Below are 21,865 nucleotides of genomic sequence, written 5' to 3' on the forward strand. Positions count from 1 at the left end.
GTGCGTGCGTGCGTGCGTGTGTGTGTGTGTGTGTGTGTGTATGTTAAAGTAAAAGTAATGTTCAAAAACACACATAAAACAACATGTAGAACATACATTTTGAGTTTGTGGCATTTACACACAGATACACACAGGCATCCTGTCTCTCAGCTCTCAGACTGGTATCACAGTGGAAAGGGAAAGGACTGTGGTTAGTCTGTAGCTGCCAGGACAGACCACAGCTATGCTAGGTGTGCTTGAAGGAATGTGTGCACTCTGCAGATCCAACTGTGTGATTGACTTGACTTACTGGCTCAGATTACATATCTAAAGAAATCTCAGCTTCCTGTTTAATGTCCCCCCCCCTGCGTGCGTGGCGTGTGTGTATGTTTATATATGTTTGTGTAGGATTCTGATGTTTGGGCGGCCTGTGCAGTTTGAGGAAGTCCAGCAGAAAGTCAAAACATTCTTCGGTCAGCAGTTAGACCTGCATTATATGAATAATGAGGTATTGATTCACATTCAAATGCACTCACTGACACTCACTTATGTCTGATCGCTGCACTGTTATAAGAAATACCCAGGACGTTAATATCTGCTATTTTAGTACTATTTTGCTGAACTTCTCATTTTGTATAAACTTAAAAGTGCACACAAAGGTTAACAATGATACATAAATTATAGTAAGCTAAATTTAACATTTTCTGGAAGCACTTTATTTTACAGTCCTGTTCCACATGTACATACTATGTGATTATTATTGTAATTACAATAGCTATGTAATAACTAGGTACTAACCTTGAACCTACCCCTAAACCTAACCATAACCTTATATTACCCAGTACTTTCTTAGGTAATTACACTGTAAGTACAGGTAAGTGCACGTACTGTAAAATAAAGTGCAACCCATTTTTAAATTAAAAATATATAGTAATTACAAAAAATAAATTAGCAACATTTCAGTAATAATACTGATGTAAGGTGCACAAACTTTAAGTACACAAAACTTGCTTCACTTTAAGATGGACAATAATAAGCTAAATCTAACTTTTAATTTGGCATATTTCTGTAATAAGTTACATTTTAATAAGTTAATTCAAAAATAATAAAAAATAATAATAAATGCAACCATTCAGTAATAATATTGATGTACATAAAACTTACTTCACTTTAAGATGAAGACATCACTCAATGCAGTTCAGTAAGGGGCCGTTCACACAGAATGCATCTTTGCATTAAAAAATGTGAGACGCAACGCTCAGGAATGGTTTTTGAAAAAACACAAGGCAAAATTTGACCGTCTTGAGATGCACTTTTGAGACGTGACATCACCGGATATATTCAGTGACAGAGACATTTCTCTCCCGGCTCTTTTTGTAAGAAACAGGTTGTGATAATCACTTGAAATGTTATACAATTCAGGGTATCCGGGCACAGCCACTGTGAGTGCCTCCTCTTGTGTAAAATGTTTATGTGACAGCTCTACTCTACTTGCATTTGTTAAGTGTGTTTCGGTTTGTGCACACAGCTGTCCATTCCCCTGCGTGATCAGGATGACTTGGATAAAGCCATTGATCTGTTGGACCGCAGCTCAAACATGAAGAGCATCAAGATCATGCTGCTGACACAGGAACAAAGCAATGTGAGACTTACAGTTTAATATTACATGTCAATATGAACCAGTTCCATTTGGAATGTAGACTAAGAATGCAGAGCAAATTCTAATATCTCTGCTTACTAGAAAGAGGTTTAAATGCTAACATTGTTGTCAGTTATTGCACAGGAGCAGAGAGGTGTTGATTCATTATAATGTGTTGTTTCTGCACATATAATGATTTCTAGATGCTTATGTAGATTTGTGTGTGTGTTTGCATATGCAGGCCTCTTCTCCATCTCATCACACATTGTGTAAGCAGGTTCGCATCAAAACCTCTCAGTCCACCGGTGATGTCAGTACTGCCTACCAATCCTCAGAAACAAGAGGACGCCACCACTCCACCAGTGAGTACACACACACACACACACACACACACACACATATGCACACACTGCTGCACTTAACCAAAAACCCCTCTGCTTTTCTTATCAATCTCCTTGCCCTGGTCTTTTTCTCTCTCATACTCTTTCATTTTCTCTCTCTCTCTCCCTCTGTTGTTTCTCTGACTTCCTCTGTGAGCAGCGGGTCCTCTTCCCTTTCCTGTCCACCATCACTGGCTGCTCCACAATGGCTTGCTGGCTCCCAGCCAATCAGATTGCGAGACACTATTAGCATGGTGGGCCAATGGCCTGTTGTAGAGAGAGTGTTTATTTTAGGGGGGAGGGGCGGTTGCTACAGCTTGTAAGGGCGTCTGGAGAAAAGTGTGAGCTCTTTGAGCTCTGTGACTGGAAGAAAAAGCCGTTTGTTTATATTATGCTTCAGTCTCATGATTCAGCTGTTCTGCTTTTAGATTGTGCTCTTGTCACAGTGCAACACATTGCTTGGGACCTTTTCTTGTTTTGTTTTGTATTGCAAATGGTGTGTTTTTCTTTGAGCTCATCATAATCTATAAAAATGCAGTTGGAATTGTGAAATTGAGTCATAAAAATTTGTATAAAATCATAAATCCAGAAAGATCCAGAAACCATATTATTGTAAAAAAAAAAAAGAAAAAAAAAGAACATTTTGAATTAAATTGATTAGACATGCTTTTTTTATTTTGTTTAAAACTAAATTAAACCATTAAAACATAATTTAGAAAATTTTGTAAAATAAAGAAAAAAAAATATAAAACTAAATAAAAGTAAAAGATTTCATAGGGACCTAAAAATGTAAATTGAATGACCATTAATGACTTAGCAGTGTAATTGATTAAATGTGTGCAAATTTGTACCTGTACTGGTTTGTACAGTCCTGATTTGTACTGGTTTATTGCATGCTAACACTGCTTTAGAAAATATAATTGTGTATAAACTGTAAGGTGTCCATTTTCAGGGCACTTATTTAATTTTTTCTCTTTCACCGAGTCACTGTACTGACTGAAAGGAAACAAAAATACAACTGGACAAAATGGTGAAGTAAACATGATGTGAATGCAAATTGTTGCATGCATGCACTCTCAGTCTCACACCAGAGTGTGGTCAGTAACAGAGATACATGTTTGCCACCATAAAAGTATTACCATAAAAAAATGTGTTCTTCCAAATGTTGAATTGTTAGTTGTAACATTTATGTCTATTGTCTTGTCCTTACGTAGGCTCTCAGAACACTGGCCGAAGTTCTCCGCCCCCTGGTTACGTTCCTGAGTGCCAACAGCGAATCGCACGTCAGGGATCGTACACCAGCATCAACAGTGAGGGGGAGTTCATACCTGAAACCAGCGACCAGTGTGTGAGTTTAAAGACATGTGCAGAAATATGTCAGTGGGTACTTCAAAACTATAACAGATTTAGTGTTTCTGAATTTTTGATTCGTTGTATGTCAGAAGTATTTTAATATATCAGGTTACATTTATATACACTACAGAACGATGTCTGCTAAGGCTGCATTTATTTGATCAGAAACACAGTATATATACATAAAATAGTAATATTTTGAAATACTATAATTTAAAATAACTATTTTCTATTTTAATATATTTTAAATTTAAATTATTCCTGTGATGGCACGATGAAATCATTCTAATTTCAATGTTGAAATCCAGTTGTGCTGCTCAACATTTTTTGCGGAAACATACTTTTTTCCAGGATTCTTTCAATGAATAGAAAGTTTAAAAGAACAGCATGTTTGAAATTAATTTTGAGTAACATTATATATGTCTTTACTGTCACTTTTGACCAATTTAATGCATTCTTGCTGAATTAAAGTATTAATTTCATTCAAAAAATCTTTCTGACCCAAACTTTTGAACAGTAGTGTTCTTATACTTGAATATTCTATTCTATTCTATTCTATTCCATTCTATTCTATTCTATTCTATTCTTGAATAGAATATTATATTCTATTCTATTCTTGAATAGAATATTATATTCTATTCTATTCTTGAATAGAATAGAATATAGAATATACTTGAATATTCTATTCTATTCTATTCTATTCATTATAAATACATGCCAGATATGCTGTGTCAGTGCTTTTAAGTGCTAGATATATTACTCTCCAAAGCAGAAATAAATGATCAAAATAATGTTAATTTGTAATTTGGAAACATGCTAACTTTTGCAATTACTGCACTTCCTTCAATTAATATAAACATGGCTAGCTTGCATATTCTCGCAGCCAGATTGGAATTCACGCATATGCCACATTATATACCACTGCTAAAATGAAATACAGTCACCTAATCACCTGCAGTGCCTCCTGAGTCCATTTAACTTCTAGTTCACCTGTATTTAAAGGTGCTGGATTCTTGGAGCAGTGCAGAAAACTCTGTGTCTGGCAGCTGTCAGTCATTGGACAGCAACTCTGACAGGTGAGGAGACTAATACAATATGAAATGTGTTTGAATGATACTGTAATTGTAAGCACCTGTCACTGTGTTATTTTTCATTTATTGGTGTCTCTTGTTTCGCAGTCCCTCACTCAGGAAACCTCGTACACACAGGGTTAAGAGTTACCCTGACAACCGACAGGACTGTGCAGGTGCGCCTTGATTAAGATACTTTTAGTTTTAAAATCAGCTTTTCCATTGGTCCAAATGTCCATGCTCTCTCTGCGTTCTCCTCTTTCAGACCGGGAAAACCATGTATATGATAAGATTGTAGGGAAGGGAGGGACGTACCCTCGCAGGTATCATGTGTCGCTGCATCATAAAGACCACAGTGAAGGTATGAAACACTCAAATTTAGTTAGGACGCTCACACATACACACTCCAGTTCCTCCCATGTCATAATTTATACGAATAATGCTGCTCCTCAGGTCGACGGACATTTCCACGGATCCGTCGTCCCCAGGGAAACTTGTTCACGTTGGTGCCGTCGCGGCGTTCACTGAACGGCAGTGAGGAGAGTTTGGGGAGCTGGCAGCTGGTTGATACTCAAGCCAGACTCCGCCCACAGGACCGCCCAGTCCCTCATAAGTGTGAGTGTGAGATAGATCCTGATGTTGTAGATTATGGTTGTGTTTATAAATATTTTAAGAATGCTTTGATGTATTTAAAATGTTGGTATTTGTGTGAAATTGTCAATTCATATGTTTCATTCAGCCAGTCAGTATTGTATCTATGTGTTATGTTCATACATGTAGCCCCTACAGCTCCAGTGACGTGGCGCAGGGGGAAATTGCTGGGTCAGGGTGCTTTTGGAAGGGTTTATCTGTGCTATGATGTGGACACAGGCAGGGAACTTGCAGCAAAACAGGTTCATTTTGATCCTGCCAGTCCAGAGACCAGCAAGGTATTACAAGTTTTGCTTTGTTTTGTTGTGTTTTTGTTTTATTTTGTTGTGTTTTTGTGTTTTGTTTTGTTGTGTTGTATTGTATCGTGTTGTGTTTTGTTGTGTTGTGTGTTGTTTTGGTTTGTTGTATTGTGTTGTTTTTGTTTTTTTGTTTTGTTTTGTGTTTTGTGTTGTTTTGTGCTGTTTGTTGTTTTGTGTTTTGCTTTTTGTTTTGTTTTTTTATTTTATTTTATTTTGTTTTATTGTTTTCTTTTGTATTGTTTTTTTCTTCTTTTATTTTTTGTATTTATTTCGTGATTCTTTTCTTTAATTTTTTTTCTCTTTGAGTTTGCCAGCATGTTTTTTTTTTCGTTCTTTCTCAAACTTTTTCCCCACTCTTTAAATCCTTTCCTGTCTGCCATTGCAAAAACATGCACTGTCGCTTCCTGTATCTGTGTGTGATTGTGTGTGCATCGGCCAGAGGGGGGTTTTGAGGCGAGGGGAAGTGGGGTAGTCTATCAACGCATTTCTCGTTGATCATGCCCTCACTTGACACAAACACACACATATGCTCTCACTCAAAAACAAAGCGCCTCATAACCACTGTTTGGTATTAGTGTTTTGTGGTACATTTGATCTTCCACGTACATGCTCAGCCATCTCACTCAGATGTGGTCGTGTCATGACTCTTGCCCCCTTTTCTGCAGGAGGTGAGTGCTTTAGAGTGTGAGATACAGCTGTTGAAGAACCTGCATCACGAGCGAATCGTTCAGTACTACGGTTGCCTTAGAGACCATAATGAGAAGACCCTCACCATTTTCATGGAGTATATGCCCGGGGTGAGTTTGAGACAGCACTGGCTCATCAAGTGTTGGGAAAGCAACAAAACTAGACTTGTTAAAGAAATAGAAATAGTTCACCAAAAATGAATATTCTGTCATCATTTACTAATCCTCATGTTGTTGCAAACCTGTATGCTGTTAATTTTTCTAAGAAATGTCCAAAAAGAATCTCACATGGATTTTTTCATAAAATGACAGTTCACAGTGACCATGGGCATATGACCATGTATTTGATTTAAAATACAGTAAAAACAGTAATATTACAAAATATTATAATAATTTAAAATAACTTTTTTATTTTAATATATTTACTATTTTTATTTAACCCTGCTTAAACTTTTGTAATATTATAAATGGTTTTTTTCTGTCACTTTTGATCAATTTAATTCATTCTTGCTGAATACAAGCTTTAATTTCTTTCAAAATCTTGACCCCAAACTATATATATATATATATATATATATTAGTGCTGTCAAAAGATTATTTGCGATTAATCACATCCAAAATAAAAGTTTTTGTTTACATAATATCTGTATGTTTACTGTGTTTATTAGGGATGCACGATATTGGACTTTTGCCGATATCTGATATGCCGATAATTTTCAACTCATTTTGGCCGATAGCCAATGCCGATACCGATATATAATTCTTTTTCATTTTGGTTCGTTTTTAACAAGAACTTATTTGTTAGAATTAAATAAACAGTAATAAAGTTCTTTTATAATGACAGTACATTGAGAATTTGAAAATAACTACAAATAAACTATTTATTAATCACTGCATTTTTTTTTTTTTCAGAAAAATGCAGTGGTAACCTTAACATTTTATTTTAAGATTTAACATTTGTAGATGGTCTAAAGCAAAAGAGTTGTAAAAATTCTGAAAATCTTTTAGAGCTCATAATTTGTTTAAAAAAATCTAACATATTACACATTAATGAATAAATCAGTATATATATAAAATTATTTAAGTGTCGTTTGTGATTATTATTATTTAAATTTTTTTTCATGTAAGCTATAGCTTCTGACCTTTAAATGAAAGCATACTCATGATTTTATGGTATCAATTACTGCTTTATTTAATCAGAAACAGTCTGTTTACTGTGTTTACTCTATCACACGCGATCCAAAACAGTGAATCTAATCACCATTCAGGCAAAACTTTGCTTCAAGAATGAGCCACAATGCTGACGTGATCTAATGGCACTGTTGACGTGATCTAATCGCTAGCACACCCTGAGCACCTGTGAGTTAATGTATTCCTCTTATCGGCAAGACATATTGGCATAATTTTTCATATCTGCCCGATGCGATATTTACATTTAAAGCCATCATCGGCCGATTCCGATATTGGTCCGATAATATCGTGCATCCCTAGTGCGAAAGTATTCATACCCCATTCATTTTTTCACATTTTGTTATGTTGCTGCCTTATGTTAAACTGCTTTAAATTACTTTTTTTCCACATCAATCTACACTCCATACACCATACTTACAAAGCAAAAACAGAATTGTCACAACTTCGTAAATTTATAAAAAATAAAAAAAACGAAATAAGTACATTGCATAAGTATTCATACCCTTAACTAACTATTTTGCTGAAGCACCTTTACAGTCTCAAGTCTTTTTTGTTTTTATGCGACAAGCTTTGATCATCATCATTTGTCAAATATCTGCCATTCTTCTCCTCACCTCTTCACCTCTCAAGCTCTGTCAGGTTGGATGGAAGCAAATGCACATTTTCAAGTTTCTCCAGAAATATTTGATTGGGTTCAAGCTCATGCTCTGGTTGGGCCACTCAAGGACATTCACAGAGTTGTCTATAAGCCACCCTTGCTGTGTGCTTAGGGTCATTGTCCTGTTGGAAGGTGAACCTTCTGCCCAGTCTGAGGTTCTGAATGCTCTGGACTGGGTTTTCATTAAGGCTAACTCAATATTTTGGTGAATTGAGCTTATCTTCTACTCTGACGAGTCCCTCGGTCCCTGCCGCTGAAAGCAGAGCTGGTTTCCTTCAAACATGATTTGGAATTGAGGTTCATCAGACCAGAGACTCTTGTTTCTCAGAGTCTGAGAGTCCTTTAGGTGTTTTTATGCAAGTAGAGTACGTTAGTTAATTTAAGAAGAAACGTCTAGCTTCGTGGTCTCTCTCTCTCTCATTTGGATGCACGTCTTGCCGCATTGTTTCTCTCTTATAACCTCATTATTTCTCACTAATAACCTAACTGAAGCAGCACATGCCCTTGATATGAATTCTAAAAAAATGACGTATGTTTAACTGTCAACTTGAGCTTTGAATCCGTGGCGGAAGGAAGTAGTTCCGCACAAAAGAGGGTTTTATTAGGCACTCCGTTGTTTCTTGTTTAATTACACACATGTTCCGTACGAGAGCGATACCGGCTCTATGTCAGCGGCTGTGATTGCCTCTGGCCTAATCACAGCCGCTGATATAGAGCCAGTATCGCTCTCGTACTCGAGTGATATTGCTCATATATTTAATATATAAACAACATTTTTTTCTTAAATATATACATGTATGTTTTTGTATTAATATATACATAATAAATATACACAGTACACACTCATATATTATGTAAACAAAAACTTATGTTGGATGCGATTAATCGCGATTAATAATTTGACAGCACTAATATATATATATATATATATATATATTTCTGAATCCATATGATGACACTTTGTAAACGGATGAAAAAGTCTCATTCAAAGATAATCTTTGCCTCCTCTGCAACTCTCAAATCAAATATGATTTCAGTTCATATCAACTGTTGTTGTATGAGAAATATCTATGGAATCTACTACTTTAGTGTTCCACAGAAAAAATAACAACATAAAGTGTTGGAATGACATGAGGGTGAATAATCGATGACATAATTTTCATTTTGGAGCTCTAACACAGCTAATGCGTTCTATTGTAAGTAAATTATTTTTATTGTAAGGGTTATAATGCGTCATCACACACCTGTTTGTTAGCAATACTGTGGTTGTGATGTAGAGTTCAGTGTGACTCACTGGTGCTGTGGTCTTTGACCCTCAGGGTTCAGTCAAAGACCAGCTGAAGGCTTATGGGGCTTTGACAGAGAATGTGACACGCAAGTATACCAGACAAATTCTGGAGGGCATGTCCTACTTGCACAGCAACATGATCGTCCACAGGGACATCAAAGGTACCGTCTGGCATTAGACCTCACATAGTCAAATACTGTGTGTGTGTGTGTGTTTTTGTCACCTATTTGAAATGCAATTAAAATAAACAGAAGTTTATTATATCAAAGTTCAATTTGTAGTGTAGCTATTTGAATAAAACGTTGTCATGTTTTAATAATTTTGGATCAACTGTTATAGCTTGTAAATCTTCTTTTAGTCATGTAACAAGAGGAAAACTGGATCAAAGATCTTTCGGTCCATTGCATGCTAACAGCTCTCCTTGGTCACTTCCTCCGGTGCGTTCAGGTGCCAACATCCTGCGAGATTCAGCCGGCAATGTGAAGCTGGGAGATTTTGGTGCCAGTAAGCGGCTTCAGACCATCTGCATGTCCAGCACTGGGGTCCGTTCTGTTACTGGAACGCCGTACTGGATGAGCCCAGAGGTCATCAGCGGAGAGGGGTATGGCCGGAAGGCAGACGTTTGGTGAGAACAATTTTTTGTATATGAATAAAAAAACACATCACACAAGAAGTGCACATATCTTTATGAGGTTTAGAAAAAAATGCTTTGGAACAGCATTTTCCATCTTCGTTTTCCATCATGGGAACCTAAAAACCTTTAAAATATTTTCAAAATCTCATCGTAGTAGAGGGAAGAATGCAGCTGGGATTTGTGGAATGGTACGATGCTCTCAATAATTTATCACCATTAAGATCCAGTCTAAGAGTCACATTTTACTGTAAACTGTTTTTTTAAGCAGACATGATTGTGATCAATGTTGCAGAGTCTAAAAAAGCAACATACTCTTAATATTAAGAACCTATTTTTAACAAAGAAAGATTTATAAACAAATGTTGAAGTAGGAGAAAAAGAATTAGGTTATTTAATGTCCTTGAGAAGTGCACAGATTCTCAGTCGGTGGGAGTGGCTTAGTTACTGCTCAGGGATTCCCCCACATAAACTGATAGGGCAGTCTCCGGTCAGGTCAGGAGAGCATTACGATTGGCTGAAAATCCGCTCACAAGAGTTGTCTATTAGATCAGATAGTCTATTAGCATATAACACTGCAAAAAATCATTCTTAATCAGGATTTTCAGCTTATTTTGCAATTAAAAATGTCTATAAATGTCCATAAAAGAAGATCAATTTACTTGAAACAAAATTACAAAACATATTAAGAATATTATAACAATTTAAACAAAAATCCTATAAAAAATTGATACCTTTACTGAAACTTTAAAACAGTACTAGAAAACATGTGGAATGTTAAAGAAATATAATGTAACCTAATGGGTCCTTTTTCTTAAACTCTGTTGTGTGAACAGGAGTCTAGGCTGCACTGTGGTGGAGATGTTGACAGAAAAGCCCCCGTGGGCTGAATTCGAGGCCATGGCAGCCATATTTAAGATTGCCACTCAGCCCACCAACCCCCAGCTGCCCTCTCACATCTCCGAGCACACGCGGGACTTCCTCCGCTGCATCTTCGTGGAGGCCAAGTACCGGCCGAGTGCAGAGGAGCTGCTCAGACATCCCTTCTCCCAGATCTTGTGCTGAGGTTTCCCTCTAGCTGCTTCCACGGGTTAAAAACCCTCATTTTTCTTGTCAAAGAGTGATAAGCTCAGCTTCAAAGGCAATCTGCATTTCCACAGCATGTGACCTGCCAGCACCCAATCTGGGTTGTCGCCAGGATTAGGTCAAAAAACTGGTTTATTCTCTAATGGCTTGAAATGTGATGTCTTTGGGACAGCAGGGGGCGCTACAGGACTTTCGTGATGCACATGCTCTTCATTACAGAAATAAACAGATTGATGGTGTCCCAGGATTAGCAGATGCAACAGACATGATACTGTTTGAGCCACTGAGCTGCTTCTTACAACAACTGCCAAATGTGCCTTCTAAAGCCGACAGGGTCAATCTCACTGACCCCTGAATGAGTTTTTCAGACATCAAGAAAGTGTCCTAGTAATGAATGTTTCATACAGTCCACAGCAGAGTTATGAAGTCAGTGTTTTTATGTGCCATTTCCCCTTCCACACGGATTCCCGTGTGCGCCCATTGTCTCTATGACTCCAGGCACTTAGTGTTAAAGGAAACGTAATAATTGTGTCCCGGTTTGTTCCTGCCTCAGATGAATGAGGGTCATATGCACGTCAGTCTCGAATGGTTTGCATCTTCATCAAATTGCACTTCCTTGATTTATAGTTTATAAGAACTGTTTTAGTCTGTTACAGAAAGCAGCTTATTCTCGTTTTTTGACTGAGGTCAGATGCCGAGGGTCAGGGCATGTGGTTATAGTGGTTGAAATTTAAAGGCAGGGTATGTGATTTTTCAAAAACACTTTAGAAAACTGATTCGGGCCGAATAGCAAAACAAACTTGTAGCCAATCAGCAATAAGGGGCGTGTCTACTCGTGATGTGGAGGAGAGAGCTTTCAGTGCATGGGACGGACATTAGCCGAGCCGAGCGACAGAAAGATAGAGATGGCGGATAAAAAACAAAAGAGGAAAACGTCTGCGGAACGATAAGGCAAGAAGTAGGACCCGTGTAAATATCGGATCAGCTTTCCAGCGCTGATCCAGTTTTCTGTCGGGGATTTGTTGCACCGCGCCGCTCACGTCCGTAGACACGGTGTAACATTGGTTTTGCTTTGTTTCACAGAACTAATCGTTGCCTGGGTTGCGTACGTATATGTGGGGCGGCGCTATCAAAATAGGGGCAAGACCCTTTTGGGGTAGGGGCGTGTTTGTTTTGGTGATTTCAAATATCAACATTGGCTACCAGAAATCACTTACTCTGCCTTTAATACGTAGTTTTGTAACGCAGTAGTGCCTTATAGTGTCCTGTAGAGAGCAGCAGTGCAGTACTTAAGATGCAGCTAATCTTTAGTATTCCTACAGTGAGGATGAGATGTTAAATTGGGAATCTCAAAAGGGGTGTGTTGTGTGTGGTGAGATAATGAGAGCACATTAGGTTGTATATTACTTTTCTCTCCAGCCCTGCCAAAGAAAATGTATTTAGAAAGTGTTGTGCCTTAAGTGTCTTATGGCAGTATATTGGACTCATTTGGATCAGATGCACTTTTGAATATGAATGTTGAATATACCAAATTGTTCATTTGTTACACAGAATGTGAAGCTTTTTTCACTTTTATTTATGTCCCAATGGTCAGCCATTTTTATATACGAGTATAAATATATATATATGTATGTGTATAAATCTATTTTTATATAGTGACTCCGAACCCGAGTTATGCTTTTAGGAACAGAAGATGAGTTAGAAACAAGAATTGTAACAGCAGCTGGTTTTGCAGAGACTACAGCATGATTTTACATGTGTCTATTACTGGCTGGAAATTGAGCTCTGGCGATTTATGTCTTCTGTACTCGTGTTTTTAAGTGTTTATTGTGTGTCTGTTTCTGTCTGCTTGTTCACCTGAGGATATCAGGGAGAATCTCATTGCAGACAGGATTTTGATGCAGGTTGTCAAAGGAAGTGACCAGTGCCTTGAATCATTCTCAGAAATGCATGTACACACAGATATTCACATTTGCTGCCACTTATGAAGGACTTGATATTTGCCTTATGTATTCAGAGTTACAGTGTTGAAAGGAAAAATAAGATGTGGAAAAGAAAGATTTTGTTTTTATGTTAAGAAAATGAAAATGGTATTAAAGTTAATGTACACTACCATTCACAGTTTGGGGTCAGTAATATTTTTTGTGAGAAAAATAATATTTGACCCTGCACCACAAAAGCAGTCTTAAGTCGCTGTGGTATATTTGTAGCGATAGCCAAAAATACATTGTATGGGTCAAAATTGTAGATTTTTCTTTTATGCCAAAAATCATTAGGATATTAAGTAAAGATCATGTTCCATGAAGATATTTTGTAAATTTCCTACTGTAAATATATTAAAACTTGATTTTTGATTAATAATATGCATTGTTAAGAACTTAATTTGGACAAATTTAAAGGAGATTTTCTCAATATTTAGATTTTTTTTTGCACCCTCAGATTCCAGATTTTCAAATAGTTGTATCTCGGCCAAATATTGTCCTATCCTAACAAACCATACATCAATGGAAAGCTTATTTATTCAGCTTCCAGGTGATGTATACATCTCAATTTCTAGAAATTGACCCTTATGATTGGTTTTGTGGTCCAGGGTCACATATGTTTATTTAGCAAGGACGCATTAATTTGATCAAAAGTGACAGTAAAGATTATGTATAATGTTACAAAAGATTTCTACTTTCTCAATTTGTTTTTACTTTCTATTCATCAAAGAATCTTGTATCAACATTTCCACAAAAGTGTTGCGCAACACAACTGTTTTCAACATAAAAATGTTTTTGATCATACAAGCAAATCAGCATATAAAAGAATGATTTCAGAAGAATCATGTGACACTAAAACGAAGTAAATTCATTTTTGCCATTATAATAATGAAAACTTTTTTTATGTGGTAATACATTTTCATAACATTACTGTTCTTGGTATATTTTTGATCAAATGCAGCCTTGGTGAGCACAAGAGTCTTTTTTAAAAGCATTAAAAAAAAAAAAAAATCTTACTGACCCCAAACTTCTGAATGTTTGGGTAATTCTGAATTATTCGGAATGCAAGAAGTGTTATTATACTGAGAGCAAGTACGTGAGACTAGGTATGTTTATGAGGAACTCAGAAAAGTGTGTGAAAAGGCACGATGCTTTCTTTGGAAATGTATCATAGGGTATTGCTCAAGTGAAAGGGTAGGTGGATGCCAGGGGCGAGTTTCCACTCAGCTTGACGACTTTGTTTAGCTCAGGGTTTGAGTGACAGGTGTCCGTCATACGGGCACACAAACACTGACCGCAGGACCACTTGTCCTTCTTTTCTATTGTTTTGATAGTATTTTGGCCTCCTCAAAAACAGTTGAATGGCTCAAATATGATCTCAAATAGCTGCTAGTTTTTGTTTCGGCAGCTAAGAATCAGTATTGTACCAAAGATTGAGAAATGTCTCAGAGAAATGTCAGAGTTAAGTCTAGTTGAGAACCCTGGGATAAGCAAAAGAATATGAGCCAATAGGTTAGATACACAATATATGATTATGTTTATGTATCTTGACATGAGACTTGCAGTGCAAAGTCCAGTGTATCAAATATTTTCAAATAAAACAATATGCACAAAACCACGTATTTAATGTAAAGTGTGCTTGTTTTTAATCTTGAATATATGGTATAGTTTTTAGTGTCCTCTAATACCTGTTATATGTGTTTGTTGATGATTCTTGCTAACAGTGTGTTTCTCACCATCTGTCTTTGTCTGTTTGGAGTCAGTCTAAGCCAGTCACAGTACTAACACAGCTTTTCTCTGTGAATACTCACCATTGTGGCATCAAGGAAAGGAGCGAGTGAATTTATAGCACTTCCTCCCCCTCTTCTCTCTGTGCAGTGAAATATTGTGCAAAGTGAAACATTATGTTCAGGCAGGAATAAAGAAGTGACTTATGTGATGTCTAAGATGTACATTATTTCTTCACTGCATTTTTTCCCGCATTTACTGCAAGCATTCAGCTGTCAGCGTTCCCCAGGTCTGTTCACCATCATGAAAGTAAAAGTGTTTTTCCTGTGTATGTTGTTAGACCAGTTGTGACCGAGAAGGAATGCATTTCTTTCGACTTAATGTATTTGTCGTGCAGTAACGCTGCAGGCATAGACACCAAATGTGTGAATTAGAATGACAGGTTTGTTCTTCGTATTTCTTCATCAGTTTTTTCATTAATATTAACCAGATTAACCATGCATTAACAATTTTATTTTTATTACAAAATACCATAGATATATTTGTAATGTACAATTTAGCAGGTTAATTGTCATTTCTAATTTAATTTTTTAAATTTAAATTTTTAATTTGTCCTTTCAGTAGCTTAGTTTTAATAGAGTTCAGTAGTCACTGTATAAAATGGAAGCTAGTGTTACCTAGTTTAAGTTTAGTTTTCCAATATATGTAGTTTTTGTTTTAGTTTTAGTATTTTAGGGCTGCCTAAGTTAATACATAATACCGATAACATTTAAACCATTTTCAGGGCTCGATATCTCAAATCTACCAACATTTTCATGTGTAATGAGGGCATGCTATAAACATATACAATACAAAAACAAACTATTTATTTATATATGTGACCCTGGACCACAAAACCAGTCGTAAGTCGCTGGGGTATTGACCCTTATGTCTGGTTTTGTGGTCAAGGGTCACATTTAAGTTATTTTATTTTTAAATCGTTTATTTTGTATTAGATTTTTTGTTTTCGTTATTTTGTGGTCACGCATTTTATTATTGAATTTTTCTTCCGTTTTTTTCCAAACACATTTTTATTTAATGAAAATGTTGTCATTTAGTTTTTGTGTTAAGTTTTGAAGGAATAGTTCACCCCAAAAATGAAAATTCTGACATTTTCATCAAAACACAAACGAAGATAATTTGAAGAAGAACCAAACAGTTGTCCCCAATGACTTCCATAGCAGGGAAAGAAATACTATGGTATTTCTTATAAGTCAGTGGGGACCATCAACTGTTTGATTTCCAGCATTTTTTAAAAATATCTTATGTTCAACATAAGAAAGAACCTTACAGGTTTGAAACAACATGAGGGTCAGTAAATGATTAGTTTTTGGGTGAACTATCCCTTTAATTTAGTTTTGGTTAAGAACTCTTGCGCACAAAGCATTTGCACAACAGCGTTTGAAGCACAACAAATGTCTCTTGTCAGCTTCTTAGCAGAGCACCTGGCTGGATTTTTTGGCAAAATTTGCTTGTGTCCTGGACTTGCTAGTTGTTGTGTTAGCCATGATTGCCACATCATTTAAATTTGTATTCCTCAGATTCTATTACGCACAGTAAGATTCACAACCAGCGTAAACACTCACAAACGGAGTTTGGCAGATTAGTGCAGTCTCAGAGTCTGCTTGTGGCTTTGTCTTGGCTGATGATCAGTCGGTGGAAACAGCATTAGGATTCTGCTGTTCGCTCCTGCCTCATTACACTGGAGACATGAATCAGCTGTTTGACGCCTCTCAAACCTGAGAGAGCGAAACCAAGCGCGCCAATAAACAGAAGAGACTAACTCAAAAAATGAGGAAGATTTCAAGAGAGAACACCTGGACATCTCTATGGAAAAGCTTCTCATACACTAACATACTTTCCTCTTTGAACTTTTCACCTCTTTTGAATGTTTGGTCTCAGACAGACATTACCCCAGTTACCGGGGCTGAGGCAACCACAGTCACCGCTGCAGATATTTATTAGCGGATCGTAATGACGGCCCTCCATGTTAGCCCTGACACTAAACACACTAAACAGCATAAATTACAGCTGGCCTTACAGTGGAAGCACTCTTTCAGAAACACGGTGCGATAAAAGGGTCATTTGTATTCTAGTCGCCCTGTCAAGTCTAACCACCCAACTTGGTAATTTAAGTCAGAATCAACATGAGTTTTTTTTCTGATGCCTAGTTTGTTCACAGTTATTATCAGAACGTTTATTCAGACTTCTAGTCTGAATCTTTCTGAAATGTGACCCTGGAGCACAAAACCAGTCATAAGTCGCACGGTTATGTTTGTAGCAATATCCAAAAATACATTGTATGGGTCAAAATGATCGATTTTTATTTTATGCCAAAAATCATTAGGATATTAAGTAAAGATCATGTTCCATGAAGATATTTTGTAAATTTCCTACCGTAAATATATCAAAACTTGATTTTTGATTAGTAATATGCATTGCTAAGTACTTCATTTGGACAAATTTAAAGGCGATTTTCTCAATATTTTTATTATTATTATTTTTTTTTTTGCACCCTCAGATTCCAGATCTTCAAATAGTTGTATCTCGGCCAAATATTGTCCTATCCTAACATCAATGAAAAGCTTATTTATTCAACTTTCAGATGATGTATAACTCTCAATTAAAAAAAAAATAATTACCCCTATACTGGTTTTGTGGTCCAGGGTCACATATGTATTTTTTGTAACACTTTAGGGACCAATTCTCACAATTAACTAGTTGCTTATTAGCATTCATATTACAAGCATATTGGCTGTTTATTAATACTTATAAAGCACATATTAAGGCCTTATTCTGCATGATCAAATTTTAGATCCCGTAAACCTATATTCTACCTAAACTTAACAACTACACTCTTAAAAATAAAGGTTCCAAAAGGGTGTTTTTGCAGCAATGCCATAGAAGAACAATTTTTGGTTCCCAAAAGAACCTTTCGGTGAACAGTTCCTAAAAGAACCATTTTGAAGAACATTTTAAAAATCTAAAGAACCTTTTTCGACTACAAAGAACCTTTTCTGCATTTGAAAGGTTCCATTATGTTCAAGGTTCTTCAAAGAACCACGGATGCCAATAAATAACCTTTATTTTTAAGAGTGTAACTATTAATAAGCAGCAAATCAGGAGTTTGTTGAGGCAAAAGTCATAGTTAATCGTTAGTTAATAGTGAGAATTGATGCCCAAACTAAAGTGTGACTGTTTTTTTTTTTGTTTCACACACCTGAAGCAATATGTTTAACTGTCTCAACAGCAAAAAATAAGCAACACATTAAGTGGAAATCATTCACGCAGACAAATATTTATCGCAATTTTTTATTGAATTTTGTAAGTGCCCATACTTATTACATTTTCTCTATATACTGATTAGTGTTTACATTTTAAATGTACCGATCAATAACTCTTCTTCATGCATAACAAGGCTATTTGTAGACTGGACAGAGAGACGTTCAGCCGCACAAGTCATGATCGCAGCAGTGGATGTTCTCCCCAGGTGTGCAGGACTCCTCACATGTGCGAGACAAAGAATGTGCTGGAAAAAGACATTCGTATTTTAAATACATCATTTATACATGTATAGAATTATATGTGCACACAAAAAGGTACAAAAGCTGTCAGCTTATTTAGTACCTAAAAGTATAAACACACAGTATATGTATAAAAAAAGAGTATATACAAATAAAATACACTATAATCTAATGTAGCCAATCATATTAAATACTATTTAATATAATATGTAACAATATTTAATAATAATTTTTAAGACATTTTTAACAGTGTATATGTGGCCTGCCGTTTTTTTAAGCTACAATCAATCTGCCTCTGTATCTGCATCTAAACAAGCCTCACTTATTTTAAAGAGGCACAGAGCTGTAGTTTTGCATAATAGTGACAGGATGAGGACATGTCTCGGCACGTACCGGTGGCCTCGGTCTTGCAGAAGTTGGCAGACGGGGGGCATTCGGTTCTGACCTTGCAGTCGTCGCCCACACAGGTGAAGCACTGGAGGGAGTGCACTGCACAGAGAATGACAGACAAACCACCACAAACAAATCATGAGCTACTGTGACACATACATGCTACTGTTGATGCTTTCGAACTTTTTCGGTGTAATTATGTTTAGCACAGTCATTTCAGGCAACATTACCATCCCTACTTCTCTCCTCATAGTTCTGAATTCCAATCCAATCATCAGTAATATAAATCTCAGGCAGGCCTCTGCGGTATCTGATATTCAGCAGTTAGAGATGTTAACTCACCAGTAGTGCTGCACACGAGCATCAGGACAAGAACGCAGACCAGAGCCTTCATGGTTTCAGCTTTAGCAAACTCCTTTTGAAGCAACAATACACAGCGTGTTCGAGAGTGTCTGGAAAACTGCAGGAGTGTCTTTGGTTATATAGTCTGCTTGCTAAAGTGAAACAGGTTATGTTGAGAGTACGGCATGATGGGTATGTTGCAGTACAGGTTGGGATAATTAAATACCTTGGGCCTAAATTATTGTTATTGGTTAGAAATTATATTAAATATCTGGTGCCTAAACGGCAATTTTTCACATTCAAGTTTTAAGTATTTTTAATGAAAATCTGGGGGGAAAAAAGACAAACACTATTGAAAAACAGTCCTCTAAAATAATCAAATATCTGCCATATTCAGCATTTTATTGCCACAGCAATAGAGAGACATAAGAAACTGTCCTGAGGTGATTTTCATTCTGAAAAATAAAATATTCTTTAGATGTTTTGTCAGATGAGGCAACTATGTGCCACGTACTGTATGTACAGTTTTTTCCTCGGGCAAAATTACGCAGTATATGAGTCTTCAGCCCTGTAGAAAAACAATCGAGATGTTTTCGGAATTTCAGCTGTAGCCGGAGGAGGAAATATTTCCAATCCATCATTCAATTCAATTCAAGTCAAGTTTATTTGTACAGCGCTTTTCACGATACAAATCATTGCAAAGCAACTTTACAGCAAAGTTTCAGGGTTGGCATCATCTGAGGTCCTCTGAGGGGTTGGCATCATCTCTTCTCAGGTGTTCTGGATCCAGACTGAAGCTTGTGTAAAAACAGAGAAACAAATAGAGACATAATTAGCGTAGCTGCTGTTCCAACCAAGTAAAATTAATTTGTTTAACCCAAGCTAAGGAATAATAATGTGCATTTGATCAGATATAACTGCAGTACAAGATTATGATATGCATTATTTGAATGCTTGGCCAAAGAGATGTGTCTTTAATCTAGATTTAAACAGAGAGAGTGTGTCTGAACCCCGAATGTTATCAGGAAGGCTATTCCAGAGTTTGGGAGCCAAATGCGAAAAAGCTCTACCTCCTTTAGTGGACTTTGCTATCCTAGGTACTACCAAAAGTCCAGAGTTTTGTGACCTTAGGGAGCGTGATGGATTGTAGCGTGATAGAAGGCTAGTTAGGTATGCAGGGGTTAAACCTTTTAGACCTTATAAGTAGTAATATTTTGTAACTGATACGGAACTTAATAGGTAGCCGGTGCAGAGACTGTAAAATTGGGGTAATATGATCATATTTTCTTGACCTGGTAAGGACTCTAGCCACTTCATTTTGGACTACCTGTAGCTTGTTTATTGAAGATGCAGGACAACCACCTAGCAGTGCATTACAATAGTCCAGTCTAGAGGTCATGAATGCATGAACTAGCTTTTCTGCATCAGGAACAGGTAACATGTTTCGTAACTTGGCAATGTTTCTAAGATAGAAGAATGCTGTTTTTGTAACATAGGAAATATGATTTTCAAAAGACAAGTTGCTATCTAATATAACACCCAGATATCTGGATACCAGATATCAAATATCATCAATGATATTTGTATCTGCTGTACTTCTAATGGCGCTACAGTTCACTAAAATAAAACTGATCTGAAAAGCCTTTTTTCTAAGTTGATTAAAATGTTTGTATGTGTGCATACATTATTTGATGTAAGATTCAATATTAAAATTATAATGCTCTTAACTTTCAGCAGATTTCAAACAGATCATTAATTTATGTAAAATGCTTTTGAGTTCACATGTTCAGAAATTTTGAAAGTAAACAGGTTTGGCTTGCTATGGAACTCAGGGCAGGAATGAGGAAAAAAGAAATATATCATTGCATTTCTACATTCCAGCTCTTATATGCAAATATGACATGTTTCTCTATCTTCACAGTTGTTATGTATACAGTATATATATATATATATATATATATATATATATTGTATATTACATATTTATACTATATAATATTATTTTGGTAACACTTTATTTAAACATAGTTATTTTAAATTGTAATAATATTTCTCAATATTACTATTTACTGTATTTTAAATCAAATTAATGCATCCTTAGCATTAGAGTGAGCATAAGAGACTTATTTCAAAAATAAAAAAAATGTGTTGATACTGACTTTTATAATGTAGTATACAAAAAAGCATGCTAGATATAGTAATATAATGCTTTCTAAATATACATTTACTTGGCAAAGGTTGTTCACAGTTTCATAAATTAATAGGTGGCACAGCTGAACCACTGACACATCTTACCCCATTCGTATATGTTGAGTTTATGCCCCATAATTAACTTCTAGTATCTTGCCCACTTTTCCTAATCAACCATCCATCATAGCCTGCATTCCCACTGGCTCTGACCGTCCATCCATAACAACCCTGCAGTCTGCTGGTCATCAGTGTTGGCTGCTGATGAGCTCATCTCCTACAAATCTGATTGGTGGGTGTGTTGTTTTCTGTCTGGCTGTGAGTCTAGTGCCCCAGTCTCTCCCTGGCCTTGATACACTCCTCTACTACTTTGTAGACTGCTGATGGGGCATGAGCCAAACCATTTATCAAAACCAGCTGTCCTTTATCTCTTGCATTTCAGCAATATATAGTATAAATATAATATATTTATACTCATTTTATAAATTTATTTGCAAAATGTCTGCGCTACACTAATAATTTCCCACATCTGTCAAATAAGCTTTTCAAGGCAAGATTTTCAGTAAATACTGACTCAGATTTCTTTGAGTTTCAAAGTCTTGGAATACAGCAGATGAGACATATTGTCAACTTTCATGATGCTTTGACCAGTGTTATTTTAGTATTATTTATGTACAATTATAGTATTTATTAATCATTTGAAATAGCTTTTTTTAGCTTTAGTAATTTTATGTAATTTATCATTTTTGTTAGCTTAAAATT

At 36.3% G+C, this 21,865-nt stretch overlaps 2 protein-coding genes across 3 annotated transcripts in view; one reads left to right on the forward strand and one right to left on the reverse strand.

Annotated features, from left to right (window-relative positions):
* The window catches only part of LOC107729565 (mitogen-activated protein kinase kinase kinase 3), a 30,971-nt gene extending 19,281 nt beyond the window's left edge, over positions 1 to 11,690 (forward strand). For both annotated transcript variants that reach the window (XM_016540131.1, XM_016540130.1), the window contains 10 exons: positions 3,213 to 3,346; positions 4,354 to 4,427; positions 4,530 to 4,597; positions 4,687 to 4,782; positions 4,875 to 5,036; positions 5,202 to 5,350; positions 6,037 to 6,168; positions 9,226 to 9,355; positions 9,642 to 9,819; positions 10,662 to 11,690. In XM_016540131.1, the coding sequence (XP_016395617.1) occupies positions 3,213 to 3,346; positions 4,354 to 4,427; positions 4,530 to 4,597; positions 4,687 to 4,782; positions 4,875 to 5,036; positions 5,202 to 5,350; positions 6,037 to 6,168; positions 9,226 to 9,355; positions 9,642 to 9,819; positions 10,662 to 10,890 (1,352 nt within the window). In that variant the 3' untranslated portion in view covers positions 10,891 to 11,690. The remainder of the gene's footprint in view (positions 1 to 3,212; positions 3,347 to 4,353; positions 4,428 to 4,529; positions 4,598 to 4,686; positions 4,783 to 4,874; positions 5,037 to 5,201; positions 5,351 to 6,036; positions 6,169 to 9,225; positions 9,356 to 9,641; positions 9,820 to 10,661) is intronic.
* A 6,279-nt stretch (positions 11,691 to 17,969) lies between these two features.
* Positions 17,970 to 19,022, reverse strand: LOC107729545 (lymphocyte antigen 6E-like). Its single transcript, XM_016540099.1, has 3 exons — positions 18,917 to 19,022; positions 18,578 to 18,673; positions 17,970 to 18,189 (listed from the first exon to the last, which is right to left on the reverse strand). Exons 1-3 carry the CDS (start codon positions 18,966 to 18,968, stop codon positions 18,107 to 18,109), a joined length of 231 nt encoding a protein of 76 aa, XP_016395585.1. The 5' UTR covers positions 18,969 to 19,022; the 3' UTR covers positions 17,970 to 18,106.
* Between the last annotated feature and the right edge of the window lie 2,843 nt (positions 19,023 to 21,865).

Source organism: Sinocyclocheilus rhinocerous, unplaced genomic scaffold (genome assembly GCF_001515625.1).
Source record: "Sinocyclocheilus rhinocerous isolate Xijiao unplaced genomic scaffold, SAMN03320098_v1.1 scaffold697, whole genome shotgun sequence".
NCBI classification, from domain to species: Eukaryota; Metazoa; Chordata; class Actinopteri; order Cypriniformes; family Cyprinidae; genus Sinocyclocheilus; species Sinocyclocheilus rhinocerous.

What these genes read in the sequence shown, in the direction of transcription:
- LOC107729545 (XM_016540099.1), bottom strand. Translation starts at nt 18,968, where the DNA reads ATGAAGGCTCTGGTCTGCGTTCTTGTCCTGATGCTCGTGTGCAGCACT. An exon ending in GCTCGTGTGCAGCACTACTG is followed by an intron (nt 18,674 to 18,916) that starts GTGAGTTAACAT and finishes TTCTCTGTGCAG; the next exon opens with TGCACTCCCTCCAGTGCTTC. An exon ending in CTGCAAGACCGAGGCCACCG is followed by an intron (nt 18,190 to 18,577) that starts GTACGTGCCGAG and finishes GTCTTTTTCCAG; the next exon opens with CACATTCTTTGTCTCGCACA.